Source organism: Typopeltis vanoorti, chromosome 23, assembly GCF_054136105.1.
Source record: "Typopeltis vanoorti isolate ZY-2024b chromosome 23, IOZ_Tvanoo_1.0, whole genome shotgun sequence".
In the NCBI taxonomy this organism is placed as follows: Eukaryota; Metazoa; Arthropoda; class Arachnida; order Uropygi; family Thelyphonidae; genus Typopeltis; species Typopeltis vanoorti.
This window is the reverse complement of record NC_143571.1, coordinates 70,908,509-70,931,856: the sequence shown is the minus strand read 5'-3', so window position 1 is coordinate 70,931,856 and position 23,348 is coordinate 70,908,509. Positions and strand designations below refer to the sequence as shown.

The 23,348-nt window shown below is 38.8% G+C and overlaps 1 protein-coding gene across 1 annotated transcript in view; it reads right to left on the bottom strand.

Moving 5' to 3' along the window:
* The window catches only part of LOC150093941 (cell adhesion molecule Dscam1-like), a 1,598,688-nt gene that overhangs the window by 683,380 nt on the left and 891,960 nt on the right, over positions 1 to 23,348 (bottom strand). Inside the window, exon 17 of the mRNA XM_090412925.1 lies at positions 16,027 to 16,173. Coding sequence (XP_090269051.1) covers positions 16,027 to 16,173 — 147 coding nt within the window. The remainder of the gene's footprint in view (positions 1 to 16,026; positions 16,174 to 23,348) is intronic.

The window sequence follows — 23,348 nt, the reverse complement described above, 5'->3', positions numbered from 1 at the left end:
AGTAACCTCCTGTTTACTTAGGACAAAAAATCACAGTAGAGGAAGACTGTCAAGAAGAAATTATATGTAGATTTCAACCTGGTAGGAAGTGCTCAAAGAAGACATCTCAATCTGTTTTAGAAGAAAAATATTCAACAGTTGTATACTTCCCATCGTGACATATGGAAGTTAAATGTGGACTTTGACTAAAAAATTGACCAACAAGTTGAGGACTACCCAGCAGAAAATGGAAAGATTAATGTTCATTCATTACTACCATTCAAGATAGAAAGCACAATACTTGGGGCAGAGCTCGGACTAGGGTGTGCAACATTATAACAGCCATTAAAATATCCAAATGGCAATGGGTAGGTCATATTATGAGAAGTAATACTCAAAAACGGACAAAATTGGTATCTGAATGGTAGCCAACATGGAAAGAGAGCTACTAAACAGTGGGAGGATGAGATTAAAACTCAGTGACAAAGAAAAGCTCAAGACAGGACTGAATGGAGGACTTGGGGGGGGGGGGGCCTTCATCCATCAGTGGACAAAATTGCTGATGATGATGACTAGAACCAATTTACCCATATGTGGAATGAACTACCTGAGTTTCTGGGAGAAAAACTCTACCTCCATATGAGATTGGATAATTCACCTTAAATTGAAAAAGTCCATATAAAGATTATTCTCATCATGGTGAGAATCAAACTTTGGTCTTTTCTAATTAAAGGGTGCAGTGTCGCATTGTCTTTCCACTTGCACTATGGAAGAGCTTTATATCAAGGTCATTATCAGGAATACATGTACATACACTGGAACCCCAGGTACATCACAGTACACTTTAGTAAGCCACAGAATAACTGCTCTGTCAACCATTTACCCTAGCCTGCCTTCTGGTGAGGGAAGGAAAAAGAGGAAGGGCAAAATTTAAATAATAAAAAATAAAAATAAATAATAATTAAACATTTAAATAAGTAGAAATACATCAATCGTTACTAGTTAAATTCTTTCTAATCTTGTTACTTTTAGGTATTGTTTTACTGTCCACTGACCTTTGGATATAAATTGGTCTACACTGTTGATTTTTATTTATTTATTTGTGTGTGTGTGTGTGTGTGTGTGTGTGTGTGTGTGTGTGTGTGTGTGTGTGTGTGTGTGTGTGTGTGTGTGTGTGTGTGTGTGTGTGTGTGTGTGTGTGTGTTTAAAGGTTTTTGGAGTTTGGAGTTTGGTTATCTTGTTCTTCTGTTATTCTATTTTTAAATGCTAAGGGTTGCAGATTGGCAAGAATGAACTTAAGACATCATTCTTGATTAGACTGAGATGATAGACTAGCATTTCAGGCTTCTGTAAGTGAAGTTTTGGTATGATTATAAGGACAGGGCCTTTCCAATCAATTCTGTGGCACATTCAAAGTGCATTACTGGAAAGGCTTGAATTCCATAATTAAGAATTTAATGTGTCATTTGCATATTTTTTTAATATTTGGATTTGTACATCCTGTTTTTTCTATTGTAGGATAACTTACAAATACACGGGATTTTGTATACCCTGTGCAGGCAAGGGGAGATCTTTAGAGGATCTGAGTAGGCTTTTTAATTTTGTGGGTGGTTTTGAAGAATGCTGCATTAATATTGTATTTTTGCAGTGTTCTATCTGTTTTCTTAGATACAGTAATACCCCGACTTATGTAGTTTCGTATATGTACATATTTCCGTCACGCCTCACCACTAGTCGTATCTTTCCACGTCAGCCACATTCGCTAATGCCGCACATGCTGTGAACAAGCACTGATGTGTTTCGCGTGGTCTCCATTCGTACACAATTTTTATAGTCTACAAAATCACATAAAAAATAATAATGTCGTCCAAAAGAAGCAAGTCCGATTCTTCTACAGCTAGCAAGAAAAGAAAAACATTGACTTTGGAAACAAAACTCAACATTATTAAGGATTTTGAAGGCGGAATGAAAATTTGTGAGCTATCAAAGAAGTTCGATCTACAGGAATCAACAGTAAGAACAATCATGAAAGATAAAGAAAGAATTCTCGCTGCTGTGAAAAATGCCCAATCATTGAATTCAAGCATAATTCGAAAACGTCATGGGATTATTGGTGAGATGGAAACGATGCTTAAATTATGGTGTGATAATCAATCAAGAGTAAAAAATTGCCCAGTTGATCAAACAACGATATGTAGCCAAGCCAAGCTGATTTTTGAGAGGCTAAAAGTAGAAGCTGGAGAAGTGGCCAAAGAAGAAAATTTCGTGGCCAGTAATGGTTGGTTCAACCGATTTAAAAATCGCTGTAACTGGCACAGCATCGCAGAGAGTGGAGAGGCAGCAAGCGCTGATAAAGAGACTTCGTCTGCTTTTCCTGAGACACTTAAGGCTATCATCGAGGAAGGTAGCTATAGCAGTCAAACCATATTTTATGTAGATGAGACTGGCTTGTTCTGGAAAAAGATGCCTAAGAGAACTTTCATCACACATGAAGAAAAAACATTTCCTGGCTTTAAGGCTTCCAAAGACCGGTTGACAGTAATGCTTGGTGGAAATGCAGCTGGTGATTGCAAGTTAAAATCTCTCTTAATTTATTGCTCCAAAAATCCAAGAGCTCCGAAAAAAAAAATCTAAAGCTGGCTTGCCAGTGATTTGGAAGTCAAATTCTAAAGCTTGGGTGACAGCTTCTATTTTTGAAGACTGGTTTGGTCACCACTTCATACCTGAAGTTGAACGTTATTGCCAGTTTAAAAAAATTCCATTTAAAGTTATGCTCATTATTGATAATGCACCTGGTCACCCTCCTGCAACTTTAATTGATTTTGATCCACATGTAAAAGTTGTTTTCTTGCCTCCAAATACAACCAGCTTCTTCAACCGATGGACCAAAGAGTTATCAAAACATTCAAAGCGTACTAAACACGCCGTTCGTTTGCAAGTCTGAATGAAGCTATGAGGCAAAATGAGCAACTGTTAAAGAGTTTTGGAAACAGTTTAATGTTTTAGATGCTGTAAGGATTATCAGAGATTCTTGGGGTGAAATTTCCCAAAAAAACCTTGAATGGTGTCTGGAAAAAACTTTGTCCATCCTCTTTTAAATGAGAAACAAAAATGTTGCCAGAAACTGATCAAGTTGCTGAGGCAATAGAAGAAGTTGTCAACCTTGCCATGCAATTAGATTTAGAAGTCGACAGTGAAGATGTCAGCGAGCTGTTAGATTCACATAACAAGGAACTTAAAATCGACGAGCTCACAGAGATGCATAAGCAAAGTGCTACTACTGAAGAGACCAAAACCTCAGATCCAGTTTTACCAGAAAAGCACATGACAATTGCAAAATTAGCAGAAGGTCTCACCTTAATTAAGAAAGGGTTACAGATTTTGGAGGATATAGATTCTAACGAGGAATGAATTGTAGCCACAAGGCAAGGATTAAAAAAATCACTGGCTTGCTATGAAGAAATTTTGCATGACAAGAAAAAGACATTATGCCGTCATACAAATGTATCAGATTTTATGAAACCATCGACATCGAAATAACTTTCTTTTTTTTATGTACAAAAAACTACAATTATGATTACTGTATATTTCTTAAAAAATATAGGTGTTTTTGTAAACCTTTGGTCCCAATTGTATGTTTGTATATATAAATTACATGCAAAATTATACCCCAAGTTACGCGAATTCGACTTACGCACTTTTCGTTGGTCCCACCTACCACATAACTTCGGGGTATCACTGCATTTCCCTAAAGTAAGGAATGGCTATGGCCTTATTATAATCTTTTTATCTTTGATAGTAGCAACTGTGACTGATTAAGCGATTGTTTTCCGTTCTTTATAAATCTTCTTCTACAGCATGTCCCGCTTAAGTGGGATCGCTGTTTCTGATGAGTCTCCTCCACATCCTCCTGTCTTGGGCTGTAACCACATCCAAGTTCTTCATCCTCAAGTCCTCTTCCACCAGCTCTCTCCATCTCTTCTTTGGCTGCCCACGTTTCCTCCTCCCTTGCACATCCTTCTGCATGACCTTTCTTCCCACATATTCATTCCCCCTCCTCATCACATGACCAAACCATCTCAACCTTGCCTCCTGTATCTTCGCTCCTAAGTTCGTAACTTTCACTGTTCCCCTCACATAGTCATTTCTCAGACGACCCTTTCTGGTCACACCGCACATCCACCTAAGCATTCTCATCTCTGCCACCTCCATCCTGCTGATGGTATTTTTCCTGAGGGCCGCAGTTTCCATACCACACGTAATAGCTGGTCTCACTACTGTCCTATAGATTTTGCCTTTCAGATTGATCGGCACACTCTTATCGCATAGCACTCCAGCCATCTCTCACCAGTTCCTCCAACCAGCTTGTATCCTGCATCCCACTTCCTTCTCAGCCCCTCCATCTTCTTCCACTGTTGAACCCAAGTATCTAAAGTCCCTCACCTACCTGATGACATTTCTTTAGAGCTCCAGATCTGTCTCCTGGCTGCTGTCCACTTTGAAACACATATACTCTGTCTTGTATTTCTACTCAGTCTCATGCCCCTGTCTTTCAGTACCTTCCTCCATCTTTCCAGTTTAGCTGCCACTTCTTCTTTTGAATCTGCACACATCAAGATGTCATCTGCATACAACATTGTCCAGGGTGCATCTTCTCTCACCTCCTCTGTCACCACCTCCATCACAATATTAAACAGAAACGGACTTAATGCTGATCCTTGATGCAAGCCAACTGTCACTTTTCAAGTGACAGTTGGCTTGTGAAGACAAGAGTTCGGACCAGACAGGTCCGAACTCTTGTCTTCACATTTCTCTATATCTCCTGCACCAGCCTGACATATTTCTCCGGTACCTTCTTCTCTCTCAGACACCTCCAGACTTCTTGCCTTGGCACTCTATCGTATGCTTTCTCCAGATCAATAAACACCAGATGTAGCTCCCGTTGTTTCTCTCGAAACTTTTCCATAATTTGCTGTAACCCAAAGATAGCATCTGTCGTTGATCGACCAAGCATGAAGCCAAATTGTTCCTTTGCAATCTCCACTTCCTTCCTCAATCTTACATCAAGAACCCTTTCTAGGATTTTCATTGTGTGGGATATCAACTATATTCCTCTGTAATTCTTACCGTCTTGTGCATCCCCTTTACCCTTGTAGATGGGGACAAAAGTACTTTCCTTCCATTCCTCAGGTATATTTTCCTGTTGGCAAACTTTCATAAACAGGTCCCACAGCAGGTCAATTCCCTCTTCCCCTAGTGCCTTCCATGCCTCTACTGGAATCCTGTCAGGACCCACCGATTTTCCATTCTTCAACCTCTTCATGGCTTCCTTCACTTCCACTCTACTGAAGTTCTGCACCATCCCCCTTAGAAGGCTGCCCATCTTCTCTGTGAATCCTTGCATTTTCCTCATTCAAAAGTCCCTCAAAGTATATTCTCCATCTGTTTCTTATGTCCACATCCCTCCATAATACTCTTCCTTCAGCGTCTTTGATCTGCCTCACATGTAAGATGTCCTTTGCTGCTTTATTTCTACATTTTGCTAGTCGGTAAATTTTTCTCTATCTTCCTTTGTTTCTAATTGATCATACAGATCTTGATATGCCATATCCTTCGCTTGCGCCACAACTCTCTTGGCTTCTTGCTTTCTCTCTTTGTACACCTCTCTGTCCTCTTCCACTCTTGACTCATCCCAATTCTGCTTTGCTGTCACTGCTTGTTGTACATTATTATTCCACCACCAACCCTCCTTCTGTTCCCTAATCTTTCCAGATGTCTCACCAAGCACCTCGATTGCACAGCTCAGAATTGCTTTTGAATTATGTTTCCATTCTTTATAAATATTTTGCTTATTATTTGATACTTAGTTTTCAGAGCCTGCTCATCAGGGAAAACTATTAGAACTCTATTTTTGAGCTGCTGATGACTTGTCATTTCTGTGTTGGATGGTTGTGAGTCTTTGTGTATGTACTGGCTAATGTATGTAGGTTCATGGTAGATCATGAAGGAAAGAGAGCCTGATGGAAGGTGCATGATGAGCATAACCAGAAAAGAAAGTGTGTTATCGTTTTTAATCTCAATGGTGAATTGGATGAATTTGTGTTGCTTGTTTGTTTAGGTAGTTTTGGAAGGTATTTAAAATTTGATGGCCATTGGGCCAAATGGCAAATATATTGTTCACATGTGTGAGCCAAACTTTGGATTTTAGAATTGTGAAATCTACAGCTTGTTGCTCACAATCTTTATATAAAAGTTTGTTGTGGGAGGGGGGGGGGGGAGAAGAGTCAGTTCATGGCTATACTTTCTTTTTCCAGGTAGAAATTTTTTTGCAACACAAAATAACCAAAGCAAAGTAAGTGGGCTAAGAGGACTGTAATATCAGATGGAAATTTGTTCTATAAGAGAAGAACCATGTCAGTGATTGGGACATATGACCTACCAACCCTTTGATGCCAATGCAAGCCTGGCTAAGTGATAATTAAGAGTGTCCGTTCCTTTCACTATCAGTCACAGTGCACATTATTTGTCAAGGAGTTGGTAGATCATTCTTTGTCTTATGTAAGAAAACTCATATCATCTCATAAACAAAATTTAAGAACATCACGCTTAACAATGAAGATTTATTAGTCAGCTTTGATGTTACTGCACTTTTCATGAATGTCCCAATCACTGACATGGTTCTTCTCTTACATAATAAAGCCCTATTAATATATTGTTTTATCTTGCAATGATGAGGAGAATACTGACTTATAAGGATGTTATGTTTCCATTGTATCAGACCTCGATTAAGCTGTATAGGGACAGATTTGATTATATGGTTTTTCAAAAGGAGGAAGATGTATTGGAAAGGGTCCAGAGACAATTTACTAAGATGGTTTCTGGCCACCGGAATGTTGAGTATGAAGAAAGACTGAGGAAATGCAATTTGCAGAGCAGATAGGATGAGGATGGAGATATGATTGAGATATATAAGTTGGTAAGGAGTTATTACCGAAATAATCTGGATAAGGTTGTTACAGAATGGGAGGATGCCCACTGAAGGACCTAGTGATACAACACTCAGTGAAAAACAACAGTGAAACAGCACCATCCTGCTTATTGGATGCATGAATTGGCTAATTGCCATATTATGTCTCCAGAGTAGTGTCTTCAGTTTCCATTTCCATCCTTTCTTCACATAGTACAGTTGATGGACTTGCTATGAACACTCTCCCCACACTGTAATTGATTAACTAGGGAGCCAACTTCCTTCATTAGCAGACACAGTAGTAAAACAGTTTCTACAGGCTAGCCACTAGATATTACAAGACCAAACCTGTTGATATTTTGGGAGGCTTCTGGAAAATAATCCTGCTTCTTACTTTACCAGGTTTTTCTGCCAATCTTTATCTCCAACTCTTGATCAGATGAAAAAGGCAAATCTCCTAGCAACTAATCCATAACTATCCATAGCATGCCCCATTCGATCTTTCATCAGAATGCCTTCTCATATACACACATCTCATCATACCGTGTCTTAAACACACTCAAACTCCTTGCAGACCCCACTTCTCACTCCCCTACTCACACCCTCATCCCATATCATATCATCCCGCTTCCTCCTATTTATAAGGCTCTGCAACTTACATTCTCTCAATCTGTTCTCAAACTCCACATTCCCAAGGCCACTGACCACATTTGTGAATCTTCTCTGCACCCTTTTCAACATATCCTTGTCACCCTGGGAACCTAATGATCAAATCTGTACACAATAAGCCTGATCAAGGCCTTATATAATGACAGAGGGCTATATGGTATGTAGTGTTTGTGGATAGCTCCTGAACAGATAAGTGATATTTTGAGTAAAAATTCATGAATTTGCATAGTAATTACATAGTATTGTTTACTTTTAGTATTTTAGCATGTCTTGGTGATTTTTGTGTGTTTTTTTTAATATTTTAATAGTAAATTGATAGATACGATTATCTGTGCACTTTGTATTATTTGTATTCCTCCCATAAAGAGGAATACAAAGAAGGCATCCAGGTCACCATATTTGTCTAAAAATCTTAACCTAAAGGATTTGATTCAGTGTACCGTTTGCGAAATGTATGCATTGAGGAGAGCGGTTGGAGTCTGGTTAAACAACAATAGTGGGGTGAATGTGTGCAAAAAGTTAGAGAATGTGAAGATTTAAAGAGTGCTTCAGGTCGTGTGAGTGATATCGTTGTTGAAAGCGAGAATCTAGATAACAGTGATATTCGAGGTATGAATGGTGATATTTGCGAGGTAGTACCTGATAGCTGTGAGAGTTGCGTTGAAAGTGAGAATGAAGGTAAACATACAGAACGATTGAATGAATCATCGGAGAATAAAAATGATGACACAGACGCAATGAGTGAGATTTCTCTATTATGCGGAGCGATACATAGGGCAAATCACCAGCTGGAGCGTTAGCAAAAATGTTTATCAAGCGTACCGACTGATAAACGGCAAAAGTATGATAGAAAAAATAAGAGTATGATAGTGAGTGTAACCAAAATGAAAGAGTGTGTGTTGTATGTAGATTCCTTAGTAAGAGGTGTGTTAGTTGAGAGTTTAACAAAATCGTACCAACCTGTGCGAACGTTAAGGATGTAAGTGAGTCAATTAGAATGCAAAAGCAGCGGGTGACAGAATTAATAGCAGTAGCAGGTACAAATGATTTGAAAGGAGACAAAATGGCTATGAGTAAGGATGTGAAGGAAGTGCTTGAGGTAGCAAAAGAGAAGAGTGAGAGAGTTAGGATGGTGAGTCTGTTCCCGCAGTATGATAGTGAAGAGTATAGGAGGAGGGCCATAATTGCAAATGATTTTATGCGTGAATTATGTAGGATGAGTGGTGTGGAATGAGTTCAATGGGCAAAAGGATTTATATAAAACGGATGGTTTACATTTGAATGGATTTGGTGTACGGAGACTTGAAAAGGTGTTGTCGAGTGTAGTGGAAGTGAATGTGTAGGATCAGGGAAACTAGAGTTATTAAGGGGGGGGGGGAGTAGATATGCAGATTTTAGGGAGACAGTTGAGTGTGTGAATGCGTGTAATATGCCCAAGCGAGTAGGAAAGACCACGAATCAGAATGGGATAGTTAGTATAAGGCATCAAAATAAGGATGGGACAAATGGGCTTCTGCAATTCATGTATACAAATGCCAGAAGTATTAGGAACAAGAAGGAAGAATTTTTGGCCTTGGTTGGCACGTTCAGACCACAGGTTATTGGCATTAGTGAAACATGGCTGACAGAAGATGACACAGCTAGTGGGATTGAATGTGAGGGGTATGGTGTGTTCAGGAGTGACAGGGAGAATAAAATGGGGGAGGGTGTTATTAAGCCCCTATGATCTCTCTCAACTGGTGAGAGTGATCATAGGGTCTTGACTTGGGAGGTGGCTAAACGTGTGGAATTTACAATTAAGACAGGGTACATGTGGAATTATTGGGCTGGTAAGTATGACAAGCTCAGCAGCTTAATTGGTTCAGTGCCATGGCATGTACAAATGCAAGGGCTAGCAGTTGAAAGTGCATAGGAGGCGGTTAAGAATTGTTTGCATGAAGCAATGGCTGACTGTATACCTAGAGTCTGAATAATAAATCAAGTAGGGGTTAAATGGATGAATAACACCATTAAGCTTGAGCTGCAAAAAAAGAAACAACTATGGAGGGAATTGAAGGAGAAAGGTGACCGGCAGACACATGAACGGTATAAAGCGCAGGCCAGAAGGTTAACAAGTGTGGTAAGAAAAGCAAAAGGGATTATGAAAGAACATTGGCCATGCAGGCTAAAGAGAATCCTAAACAGTTTTTTCAATATGTTGCAAGTAAAAGAAAAAATGTGTATGGCAGAATGATTTTAAAGAATGCCGATGGTAGGGAGGCAACCGAATCAGTTGATATAGTTGAATTAATGAGTGAGCACTTTGCAAGAATATATCATCCAGGTGGTGACATTGCAGAAATGAAAGAATCAACAGCTTATACTGGAATTGTGGTGAATGAAGTGAAGGTGAATAGTCTATTACAAAACCTCAATGTCAATTTACATGCGGGATTGGAGGGTATACCAGCTCGTGTCATACGAGAAGCGGCTAACGAATTGTCAGAGCCTTTGACCATTTTGTTTAATTTGAGTCTTGGGTCTGGGTTAGTCTCGAGTGGGTGGAAAGAGGGGGAAAACAGTTCCACTGCATAAAGCAGGTTCCAAGACTGCTGTTGTAAATTACTGACCGATTAGCATATCAGGAATCGTTATCAAGGTCTTGGAGAAATTAGTCAAGAGAAGAATACAGGATTGGATAGATGAAAATGGGATACTGTATCGGGGAGAACATGGTTTTGTGAAGGGTAGATCATGCCTCAGTAACTTGCTCACGTTTTATAACACAGTGACTGAATTGGATAAGGGTAATGGGTTTACAGTGATTCTACTGGACCTTGCTAAGGCCTTTGACAGGATACCACATAGAACTGTAATCAGTAAACTGAAGCAGATGGGGATGGATATAGGGTTTGTGAGATGGATAGGAGGGTGGTTGATGGAGAGATACCAGAGAGTGGTTTATTCAAGAGTAGAGTCCAAAAGATGGCTTGTGACTAGTGGTGTGCTGCAGGGTTCTAGTCTTTGACCACTACTTTTCAATTTGTTCATAAATGATATAGGAAAGGATCTGAGAAGTGTTCACTTATTTGCTGATGATGCAAAGTTGGGTAGAGCAATTGTGGGTGCACAGGATGTCAAAATTTTGCAGGATGATTTGGATAGTTTGGAGGACTGGGCTAAGGAAAATGGATGTCAATTTAATGTGGCAAAGTGTAAAGTTATGCATTTTGGAGTGAAAAGATTAGTAGCAGTATATCACATTGGTTGAACCGTACTCCAGGAGATTGATGAGGCCAGGGATTTGGGACTGTTAGTGGATAGAGAGTTCAAGTTTAGGGGACACATTGCAAGAGTGGCTAAATGAGCTCATCAAATCACTTGGTTGCTGAAAAATACTTTAACAAGCAGAGACAAACAAGTTATTGTTCCTCCGAGAGCCTGCCTTGATAAGATCCCATCTAGACTACTGTGCCCAGATATGGGCACCAGGGTTTTCTTCTTGATGGGGAGGAGGAGGTGGAGAGGATCCAGAGACGAGTGACCAAGATGATAGCAGGTCTATGGAATGAACCTTATGAGAAAAGGTTGAAGATTTGTGGGTTGCAGAAATTGGTTGATAGGCGGAAAAGGGGTGATATGATTGAGACATTCAAATTACTGAATTGTTTCTATAAGATTAACCCAGAAGATATTTTTGAGAATAGGACTGGTGATGGCAGGACTAGTGGCCATACATGGAAGCTGGGCAAGAATGTGGTTAGCAAGGGTGTTAGAGCTAGGTTTTTTACTTGGAGAGTGGTGAATGAGTGGAATAAGTTGCCAGAGTCTGTTGTGGCTGCTACGACCGTGAATAAGTTCAAGGCAAGGTATGATAGATTCTGTGTGAATGTCGAATAGTTGTTCTTGACATGATGTTAGAGCCTCCCTCACAATGAGTCTGTCGACTACTTGGAGTTGCCCGAAATAATAATGATAATAATATTTATTTCTGCATGTCACGGTCCTCTGCATCATTACCATTGTCCAATATGATGTCTTCACAAATTGTGCAATGTGGCCCTGAATTTCTGGTTCTTGTCCACCATCATTCCTAGAACTTCATCTTCTCTACCTAATTTAATTTCCCCCACCAATTGTACACTCTTCATCCCATTGTTGCTTACCAAATCTCAAAACATTACACTCTGCAACACTGAACTGAAAGTCCCACTTACCTCCCCATCCTGCAATCTATTCAATCACTCCTGTAGGGCCATAACATCCTCTTAACTCTGTGTTGCTCTCCAAAATTTTGCATCATCTGCAAACAGCTGTATATCACTAGTTAAACCCATTCTAATATCAGTAACATACAAATTGAACAACAATGGTCCCAGAACTGATCTCTGTGGCATGCCACTTCTGACCTTCCTCTTTTGGGATAAGACCCCCCCCCGCATATACAACTTTCTGATAGCTATCTGACAGCTAGTCACTGATCCAAATCAGAAGTCTGTTATCTAATCCCATCTGTTTCAATTTATTGAACACCTTTTCATGTGGTAGTCTATCAAAAGCTTGCAAAATCCAAGTCCACCATGTTATATGCATCTCCCATGTCCAAGATATTTCTCACCTTGTTATAGTACATCAGTTAGTTAGTAAAACATTATCTCCCATTAACAACTTTAAATGTTGATAACAGACAATACTGCTGTTATCAATCCATTTCTGTAACCTACTTCTCATCCCTAGTACCTTCTCTAGTACCTTTACCACAACTCCAGATATATATATATATATTGGCCTGTAATTTGAAGCCACAGCTTTATCATCACCTCTATGCAGTGGAACAATTTTACCTTCTTTCCGCTCCCATAAAACCTGTGCTGTTGTAAGACTCTTATTAAACAGACATGCCAATGCTACTGCCAATTTCCTGGAACATTCCCTTAAGATGCATGGTGATATATCATCAAATCTTATGCCTTAGTGACATCAAGGTTATTTATTTCCTCAAAAATACCTACTGCTCACTCACAATGAAGCGATCCTCTCCTGTGTCCTCTACACTTGTTGAATTTGAGTCTTAGCATATGAGTGATTCCTAATGAGATTCCATTATACAAGGATGGAACTAAGCCAGTGCAGTGATTTATAGATCAGTTATCTCTGGTGTAGTCATACCAGAGGTACTAATAAACGTGTAGGTGTTGAAAAGGCAAGTCTGGGGAGGAATAAAATCAAAAGGTGGGTAGACAGCACTAGGATCCTCTATAGACAACAGCATGATTTTGCTAACGGCAAGTCTTACTTCAACAATCTGCTCATATTCAATGAAAGAGTGACAGCTCATTCTTCTTCTTCTTTTCAGCCATTTTCTGTCCACTGCTGGACGAAGGCCTCCTCCAGTTCTTTCCACCTTTCTATGTTCTTGGCAATGGTTGATCAATTTTCTGCAACAAAATTTGACAACTCCTCACTCCACCTTCTTTTAGGACATCCTCAGCCTCATTTCCCTTCTTTTGGAATCCAGTTCGTTAGTATGGTGGTCCATTACTCATCTTCTCTTCTGGATAGATGCCTGGCTCATTTCAATTTTAGTCGCTTATCATGAAGAATGATATTAGTGATGTTAGTCCTTCTTATCTTTTAATGTGATAGAACCTCTCCATTTTTCTTTGAGTTAGTTTATTTGCCAGTGCTTTTGTTAGCAACCAAGTTTCACAAACCAAATGAGATGACTGAAAGTATACACTAGTTAAATGTCTTTCTTTTTAAACAGAGTAGGACATTATTGTTTTTAAAAATGCTTTTCAATTTTCTGAATGCACTCCTGGCAAGTTGAACTCTTCTATTTATTTCCTTTCCTTTTGGAGTCCACAGTTTAGATCAATAAGATGACCTAAGTATGTATATGAAGAGACTCTTTCCAAGAAATTGCTTTGACTGATTTTTCTGCTTTCATGATATAGGTCTTCTATCATTATATTAAGGTCTTCTGAAGTGTTTGCAAAAATATCTTAGGTGAGTTAAGTTTCTGTCATTAATTTTTATACCAAGGTTTGTCCAGTTTATATCATTAAATATTTCTTGAAGGACTGCTGTAAATATTTTGGGTGATAGAGAGTCTCCTTGTTGGACACCTTTTTCAATTGATATTTTATTGCTACTCGTGTGAAGTTGGATTGTTGCTGTTGCAGTGTTGTATAGTGCCTGGAGGAGGTCCATATATTTCTCTAGAAACTTTCTGATTCTGGAGTGCTTTGATTATTGCATTAGTTCATTAAGATAAGGGAAATGGATATACTACTACAGTATGTGTAAATTTTGCCAAGGCATCTGACAGGATTCCACATTGAAGATTTTTTATACAATCTAAGAGGGATGGGTTTGAAAAATAAACTTGTGACTTGGATAGAAAGTAGCTGACCAACAGTATCAGAAAGTGATGTATGGTGGCTGAGTCTCTGAAGAGGAGGGTGACCATGGTGTAGTAACACAGAGTTCTTTACTTGAACTATTGTTATTTAACTTGCAAATAAATAATAATGAGGAGGAGGAGCTTAAGTGTGATATCCAGTTATTTGCTGATGTGCTAAGTTAAGGAGAGTAATAAGGAATGTAGCTGAAATAGAGAATTCCTGCAGGTTGATTTGAAGAGACTGGTTATATAGGCTGTTGAATGAATATCATTTCAATGTTGCCAATATTGCCAAGGGGAGTTAACTAGGACCGGGTATTGTTGTGGACAGTGAATCAAAGTATACACATATGCATTGCTAAGGTGGTCAGATAACTGCAATGTTAGCGAGTACTCTAGCGCTCACAGAATTAGGAAGTTTTTCTCCTGCTTTACAAGGTTTTGATAAGAGTACACTTGGACTACTGCACTGGGTTCTAAGGAAATGGAAGTATAGTTGAAAATGTGCAGTCTCAATTAACTAAGATGATAAATGAGCTAATTGAGGAATGAGGAATTCTGGACAGATGGAGGGAATGTAGTCTTAAAAGTTCGTGGAATAAACAGAGGAGAGGAGGTATGATAGAGATATACAAGTTACTACGTGGATAATTTTTCAGCTTATTGCTAGACATGGAACTCATGGTTATTATCCCTGGAAGGTAGCTGGGTTTAGGTTAGGGAACAAGCGCATTCCAGGATTTTCTCATGCTGCATGGTAAGTATTTGAAATGGGATACTGTTAGATGTTTTGGTGAATGTGTTCAAGGAGAGATATGAATGTGCCTTTAAGTAAGAATGTCTGTAGTAAAGATATGTGTAAAGGATAAGCTTTCCCCTTTAGCCTCTATCCTGGTGCATATCAGATCCCTTGAAATCATGCATTATCATGTTTTGGACAAACTTAAAGATTTGTGGTGGTTTCTCATGATGAGCATCTCACCTACACTAGATTTGACGAGCTGGAATATTCTGGACTTACTGAACACGCCATCTCTACCAAAAACTGGATCCTTGTGAAAAAGACTGAGGTCTATGCAAAAGTTTTTTTGTTGTTGTTGTTGTAATAGAATGTGCAAAGAAAGCTGTGAAACCTTACTTCTTCACCTGTAATCTGAATAGAAGCCTTTATCTGAAGTTATCCTCATAATAGGATCTTCATACATCCCACCCTAGTCAATAGTTACACACATATAACTTGTTTAAAATTTTTATTAGGACCTAAAAGTGTTTTAGACTATGCCTCTTTGTGTCATTTATGCATAGCTCGCATATTCTTGTGGTTGAATCTTCATTTTGTTGCTTGTGCTTATTTAATTTGAATTTCATACTGGAAATAAAATTCTCATGTTCCTTCATTATTAATTATTGTGTTTAACAGCAACAAATGTATTTTAAAGAAAAACTTGCTGTAGTAAACTACTAGTTCTTAAGACTTATTAAATGTTGACAGCTTTCTGTATATTTCCCCCCACCCTCTATATTCACAAATTATGATTTGATGATATATAATGAAATAACTTTTTTTGAAAAACTGGAAGCTTGGTTTCTTAAAAGTGATCCTTTCCCATCTTACTCCACTGAAACAAATTACAAATTCAAAGTTGATAGGATTTTCTTTGACTCTGCTCCTGTTTTTACTAACTATCTGCAACAAATATGGTCGTATTAAACTGCCTCTCATCTGCAGACAATCAGCTCAGCCAAGAATGTTAATTCAAACCTAATAGATGGCATAATTTAGGGTTACAGGCCTCCCCGTATTTCTCCTGTTCTTTCTAACTTAATTACTGATATTGATGCTAGTGTATTATTCCCCTGAAGATGACAATTTAACTTTGGCAAAATAATAAGTAAATTTATTTAGTTATTATATCATCTACATTGTTAATTTCCTTAACATTATGAGTAAACACCAGAATTAAGTGATTCTAGATTGAAAACAATATCTAGTCAAACAAAAATAATGACAGACAAACAGACCTACCAGCAAGGGATTCTGCTGGCCTGAATAAAACTTTATAACCCTGAAGTACACCATGAACTGATGAAGGTGAAGGAGTTTCCCAAGATACATGAAGACTCTGGGATGTTAGAGGCAAGCATTTTACTTCCTGTGGTGCTTGGCTAGGTACTAGAAGAAAATATATCATACTAATGCTAATTCTTACTTATAATCAACAACTAAATAGTTTAATCCATAAATATTATCATATTGATAAATTGTATATTTGAACTTAAAAATAGGAGATAAAAGATTAGAGATAATTTCTTTATTAGAATTTTATTCACATATGTTTGAATCTATTAGCGATTTCAAATACATAATATAGGAATATAAAAAAATCTTGTTCTATGTAGCTTGCACCAGATTTAAGGGACTTGTTCCAAGAAGTTAATGGCAGCTTTGGTATACCTGTTTAACAAGAGCCTTGCAATATACCGAGTCCTAAGAGGTGGAAAGTGGGTACATTTGCTGCACTTCACAAAAGTGGTAATAAGACAAAAATGACAAAATATGAGGGGGGGGACTGAAAAGTTCTAACACCTAGAACAAATAAATATATATAAGCAATTGATATAACTACAAGAAAGAACATATCTTTAATCCTTTTAACTCCCATATTTCATCAAAATGTAATTTGTTCTTTATCTTTTAGGATATATAACAAGACATGCTAGAAGTTTTGAAGAAATTGGTGATTATCATAACTTTTCAGCACACCCTCATATATGCCAATATGAGTGCCTGGAGTTGTGGTATTGGAGAGGCTGGCGAGAACTAGAATACAGAAAATGGTTAATAAATAAGAGTATTCTCTGATGGATTTGTTAAAGGGCAGTCATATTTTAGAAATCTGCTAATTAACTACAACAAGATGGCAAATTAATTGGACAAGAGAGATGCACATGCATGGGATTTTTTGAATAACTTTGATAGATTATCAGATGACAATCTGGCGACCAAAATGAAACAGATGGGAGTTAAATACTAGATTTATGAGATGGATAGGAGACTGGTTGTCAGACAGGCATCACAAAGTTTGTATGTTTCCATGGTATCCCAAAAAAGCAGTCACCAGAAAAGTGTGTGTGTCACATGAGTCCTGTTTTGCAGATTCTGCTGTTAAAATCGTATGTTACAATGATAAAATGGGTAGAACAATGAGGAATAACATGGATGTTGTGGCTATTCTGGAGGATCTGGATTGAATATGAGTGCTCAAGTAAGTGGAGATGCCAGTTCAAAGTTGCAAAGGGTAATGTTTTGAAATTTGGTAACAAGGATATATATAAAGCATAAAATTGGTAGAGAAATTTTGAAGCAGATGAGTGACTGATCTAGAGAGGAGAAGTCACTAGTTTCCAGATAGTTATCAGCGAATTGCATATTGAGGTACAGTTTCCCAAAAGAAGTATGTCATGTGGTATGCACAAAAGGTCTGTTTTGGGATCGTTATCATTTCATTTATATATTAATGATATCGGGAAAAGTTTACTTGGAAATATGGAGCTGTTTACATATGATGCATATTTTGGGAGAATAATGATGAGTCAAACTACTAGTTCAGCATGGCAGAGTATAAAGTTTGAAATTTGTAGGCAAGGAATGGAATGCAAAGCAAAAAGCTGGTGAAGAAATTTTGAAGGCAACAGAAGAGATGTGAATTCTGGGACTAGTGGTGATAAAGATCCTGAAGATTAATATTGCTCAAATGGTGAAATCATCATATTGGAATATGGCAATGATGGATGTTGAAAATTTTTCCACTTTGTTATCCTATAAATTAAAGATAACAAGAAATTATATTCTTGGTTTAATCATTTATCAAGTGTAAGCAAACAATGTTTGCACATGAAGTAACTTCATGACTGAGCAACTTGTATATAGAATGGACAGGGAGTCATAGCATAGAGAGAGTGAATGTTGAAACTGGCAGTGAATGTGTCTATGAAGACGGAGTATGTTGCGATGTGGGTGGAGAAGCTGAAACTGAGCAGATGTATGGGGTAAGCGGTGATAAAGGTGATTGGGCAGGTGTAGTGGGAAAATCACAACCAACACATAGCTTGGGTAGGACTGGCTATAGTCCTAAAAATGAACTGCTGTGTTTGTTTACAAATGCTAGAAGTATCAGGAATAAAGGGATTGAAATGGTTTCAGTGGTTGAGTTTATTTGCCCCAAATCATTGGAATAAGTGAAACATGGTTGAATGAAGATGATATCGTAACAAGAATAGAAATGGAAGGGTATAGTCTTTTTCGCGAGGATAGAAACGGGAAGGAGGGAGGGGTGCTGCTGATGATAGCAGAGGAATTAAGTCCACATAAAGTTTATTTGAGTTCATTTTAATTAAGTCCACATTAGAGTTTATTTGCCCCAAATCATTGGAATAAGTGAAACATGGTTGAATGAAGATGATATTGTAACAAGAATAGAAATGGAAGGGTATAGTCTTTTTCGCGAGGATAGAAACGGGAAGGAGGGAGGGGTGCTGCTGATGATAGCAGAGGAATTAAGTCCACATAAAGTAGATATGAAAGTGGGAAATAGTGGCAATGGTTTTGAGGCAATGTGGTGTAACATGGAGGTTGAGAGGAAGACATATTTAGTTGGATGTTTTTATAGGCATTGGAATGTGGAGGGTAGTGATAAAGAATTGTATAAACAACATGGATTAGTGAACAAAGGAAGGATAATTATTATGGGTGATTTTAATTATGGTAGTATAGATTGCAAGGAAAAGATAGCATCTGGGAATAAGGAAAATGAATTTCTCAAGTTCTTGATAGATAACTATCTCAGACAGCACATAAAGAAGGGCACACGAGGATCAAGAGTTTTAGATCTCATCAATTAATCAGAGGATGTAATTGTTAGAGGGGGTTTCACATTATCCTCCAGTTGGTGAAAGCGATCATGAAGTAATCACCTGTGTTGTGGCTAGTCACATGCACACTTTTGTGAGGAAAGGATATATGTGGAATTATAAGGCTGGTGATTATGACAAGCTTAGGAGATATAAAGTTGAAAATGGGGAGTTGAGTGGTAAGGAAATAAATGCTGCATGGGAAGTTGAGTGGTAAGGAAATAAATGCTGCATGGGAACAGACAAAGAAATACATAACAGCGTCAATGTACGACTGTATTTCAAAGGCCAAAACGTTGAATAAGGTAGGTGTAAAATGGATGAATGTGGAGCTTAAACATGAAATATGGAAAAACAAGGTACTTTGGAGGAAGTACAAGATGAATAATGGTAATAAACAGTCACATGAAGAGTATAAAGAACAAGCCAGGAGAGTGACTCAGTTAGTAAGGAAAACAAAAGTAGGGCATGAGCAGAAATTAGCAAATCAGGGAAAGAAAAACCCTAGAGAGTTTTTTAGATATGCAGCAAGCAAAAGGAAGAATGAACATGGTAAGATGAAGGTAAAGGATGAAAGTGGTAGAATGGTAACTGCTGCAGAAAACATTGTTGAGGTATACAGTGATCAATTTATAAGGGTTTTTCATTCTGATCAGAGTTGAACTTGAGGAACTTAAGTGTAGAGGACATAGGAGAGGATAGTTTAATTTTGAGTGAGCAAGAGGTATTTGAGGAAATAAATAAACCTGATGTCAATAAGGCAATAGGAATTGATGATATATCACCATGCATCTTAAGGGAATGTTCCAGGGAATTGGCAGTAGCATTGACATGCCTGTTTAATAAGAGTCTTACAACAGCACAAGTTCCAAGGGAGTGGAAGGAAGGTAAAATTGTTCCACTGCATAAAGGAGGTGATAAGGCTGTAGCTTCAAATTATAGGCCGGTATGTATATCCGGAGTTATGGTGAAGATACTGAAGAGATTGGTGAGAAGTAGGATACAGAAATGGATTGATAACAGCAGTATTCGCTGCAGTTATCAGCATGGGTTTGTTAAGGAGAGATCATGTATTACTAACTTACTTATGTACTATAACAAAGTGACAAATGCCTAGGATAGGGGAGATGCATATATTAACTGCTAGTTACTTTTCTCTTTTGATAGACTGCCACATGATAAGCTCTTAAATAAAGTGAAACAGATGGGATTGGATAACAGACTTCTGAGTTGGGTCAGATAGGTATCAGAAAGTTGCATATGGGGGTGCAGTATCCCAAAAGAGAAAGGTAACTAGCAGTTAATTTTTATGTTAATGATATTATGTTGAGTTAAACTAGTTAAATTCAGCTGTTTGCAGATGATGCGAAACTGGGGAGAGCAATGCACAGTCAAGCAGATGTTACTGCCTTAGATTTGGACTTGAATAGGTTGCATGATTGGGCAGGTAAGTGGAACTGTTAGTTCAATGTTGCAAAGTGTAAGGTTTTGAGATGTGGTAAGCAATGATAGGATGTAAAATATACACTTGGTGAGGAAACTTTAAAGAAGAGGAGGTGAGAGAGAGAGAGATCTAGGAGTGATGGTCGACAAGGACCTGAAATGCAGGGGCCACATTGCAAAATTTGTGAAGACATCACATTGGATAATGGCAATGATGTGGAGGACCCTGATATGCAGAAATAGAGAGGTTATGATTCCATTATATTCCAGGAATGTCTTGTGAATGAGAGCAGAAGTATGAAAGATAAGATTAGGAGAATGGAAGAGATAAATGCAAGGCGAATCAGAGTAGGAGAGAGAGAGAATTTAGGGAGTATGAGTGAGAGGTATGGGGGTGCGAGGAGAGAATGGAAACAGTAGAAGAGAGGGAATGAGAGAGAGGTATGGGAATGCTAGCAGACGAGAGGATGGAAACAGTAGGAGAGACGGAATGAGAGAGAGATATGGAAGTGCTAGAAGAGGAGAGAATGGAAACGGTAGGAGAGATGGAATGAGAGAGAGAGGTATGGGAATGCTAGAAGACGAGCGGATGGAAACAGTAGTAGGAGAGACAGAATGAAAGAGGGATATGGAAGTGCTAGAAGTGGAGAAAATGGAAACAGTAGGAGAGAGGGAATGAGAGAGATGTATGGGAGTGCTAGAAGAGGAGAGAATGGAAACAGTAGAAGAGAGAGGTATGGGAATGAAAGAAGAGGAGAGAATGGAAACAATAGGAGCGAGGGAATGGTAAGAGGTATAATGTATGGCGACTCAATGATCCGTGGTGTTCAAGATAGGATGCGTGAGGAGTGTTTGCCAGGAGGAACAATAGAAAGGGTGGCTATGGCAATTAAGAGAGGTGAAAGGGTGGATGAGATGATTGTGATGGTAGTAACGAATGACTTGAGTGGTAATGTAAGTCGGGCAGCGAGAGATATGAGATTTTTGCTTGAGACTGTACGGAAGAAGACAGAGAGAGGAAAAATAGTGTGCGTGTTGCCTAGGTATGATAATGATGAGCTGAGCAGAAGAGCGGTGATATTGAATGGCATAATAGCGAGAATGTGTGACAAGAGAGGACTGATATATGTGGATGCTTGGAGTGCGTTTGAGGAAAGAGAGGAGTTGTATGCGAGAGACCGTTTACATTTGAATGAGGAAGGACGTAGGCATCTGGAGAGATTGCTGTTCTGAATGAGTCAGTGTGTCCCAGGGAGGATGATAGCAGGGGTGGCCTCTTGTGGGAATGGATAATTGGGAGAAGGGAGACAATGTCAGGTAACACTGAGCCCAGTGGAGTCTAGAAGGGATAATGCTGGGTATAGAAACAATGGCATTTATATGCTGTATACTAATGCCAGGAGTATCTGGAATAAGGGAGAGGAATTGGTGGAGCAGATAGCATCAGCCTGGCCAAAAATTATTGCGATCACTGAGAAGTGGTTGACAGAAGGGGATATAACAACAGGAATAGAAGTCACTGGGTATAGCATTTTTCGTCAGGATAGGAGGGGAAAGCGTGGTGGTGGGGTGCTGCTTATGATAAGTGATGACCTATGTCCTCTAAGAGTGGAGGTTTTGGAAGGAAGTGAGACAAATGATTTTGAGAGCGTATGGTGTGAGGTAGAGGTAGGCAAGACAGGATATTTAGTAGGGTGTTGCTACAGACCCAGGAGCACAGAGGATGGGGACCAGGAGATGTTTAGACAGCTAAGTTTGGCAAGTGCAAGAAGAATGATTGTTATGGGAGATTTTAACTTCAGCAGTATAAATTGGAGAGAGGAAGATGCATGTAACAATAGGGGAATGGAATTTCTAGAATTCTTGAGGGACAAATGTCTTAGGCAACATGTAACAGAGGGAACAAGGGGTTCAAAAATTTTGGATTTGGTTATAGCATCAGAAGAGTTGATAATAACTGAGTTGACGTCTCTCCCACCAGTTGGAGAGAGTGACCATATGGTGTTGACTTGGAAAATGAATAGACATGCAGGAGTATCAAAGAGACGGGAACTTATGTGGAATTTATAAGGCAGGTGATTATAATAGTCTTAGACGTCAACTTCGGGAAGTTTCATGGAGGGAGGAATTGGAAGGCCGGGATATCACCGGTGCGTGGGAAATTGTGAAAGAATATTTGTTATCAGCAATGGTAAGTTGTATACCACGAGTGAAGAAGAGGACGCAATTTGGAGTAAAGTGGATGACAAACAATATTAAACAGGAATTGCATGCGAAAAAGAGGCTATGGAAGAGATATAAGGAGACAGGTGAAGAGATGCATGAAGAATATAAGACACAGGCCAGAAGAGTGACTAGTGTGGTAAGGAAAGCGAAACTGGAATATGAGAAGAGATTGGCCCTAAGATCCAAAGAAAATCCTAGGGAATTTTTTAGCTATGTGGCCAGTAGGAGGAGAAATGACTGTGCAAGAATGATATTGAGGGATAAAAATGGGAATAGAGTGACTGATGCAGAGGACATAGTGGAATTGTTCAATGAACACTTTATTGGAGTATTTCATCCTAGAGGAGTCAGTTTTAATGCTAGAGGGATAGGACTGGTACGAGGTCTGGAGGCACAGGAGGAGAGTGTGTTTCAGATACTGAGTACTCTGGATGTCAGTAAAGCTGTGGGACTGGATGGTATTTCGCCACGAGTTTTGAGAGAATGTGCTAGGGAATTGACAGTACCTTTAACGTGGCTTTTCAATGAAAGTCTGGCTTTGGCAAAGGTGCCCAGGGAATGGAAGGAAGGTAAGATAGTGCCATTGCATAAGGGTGGTAACAGACTGGAAGTGTCTAATTATAGGCCAGTCTGTGTGTCATCAGTAGTTGTTAAGATCTTGGAGAAAGTAGTGAGGGACCGTGTACAGCATTGGGCAGATGAGGGTAATGTTATCTGTGAGAATCAACATGGATTTGTGAAAGGACGCTCTTGTTTTACCAATATGCT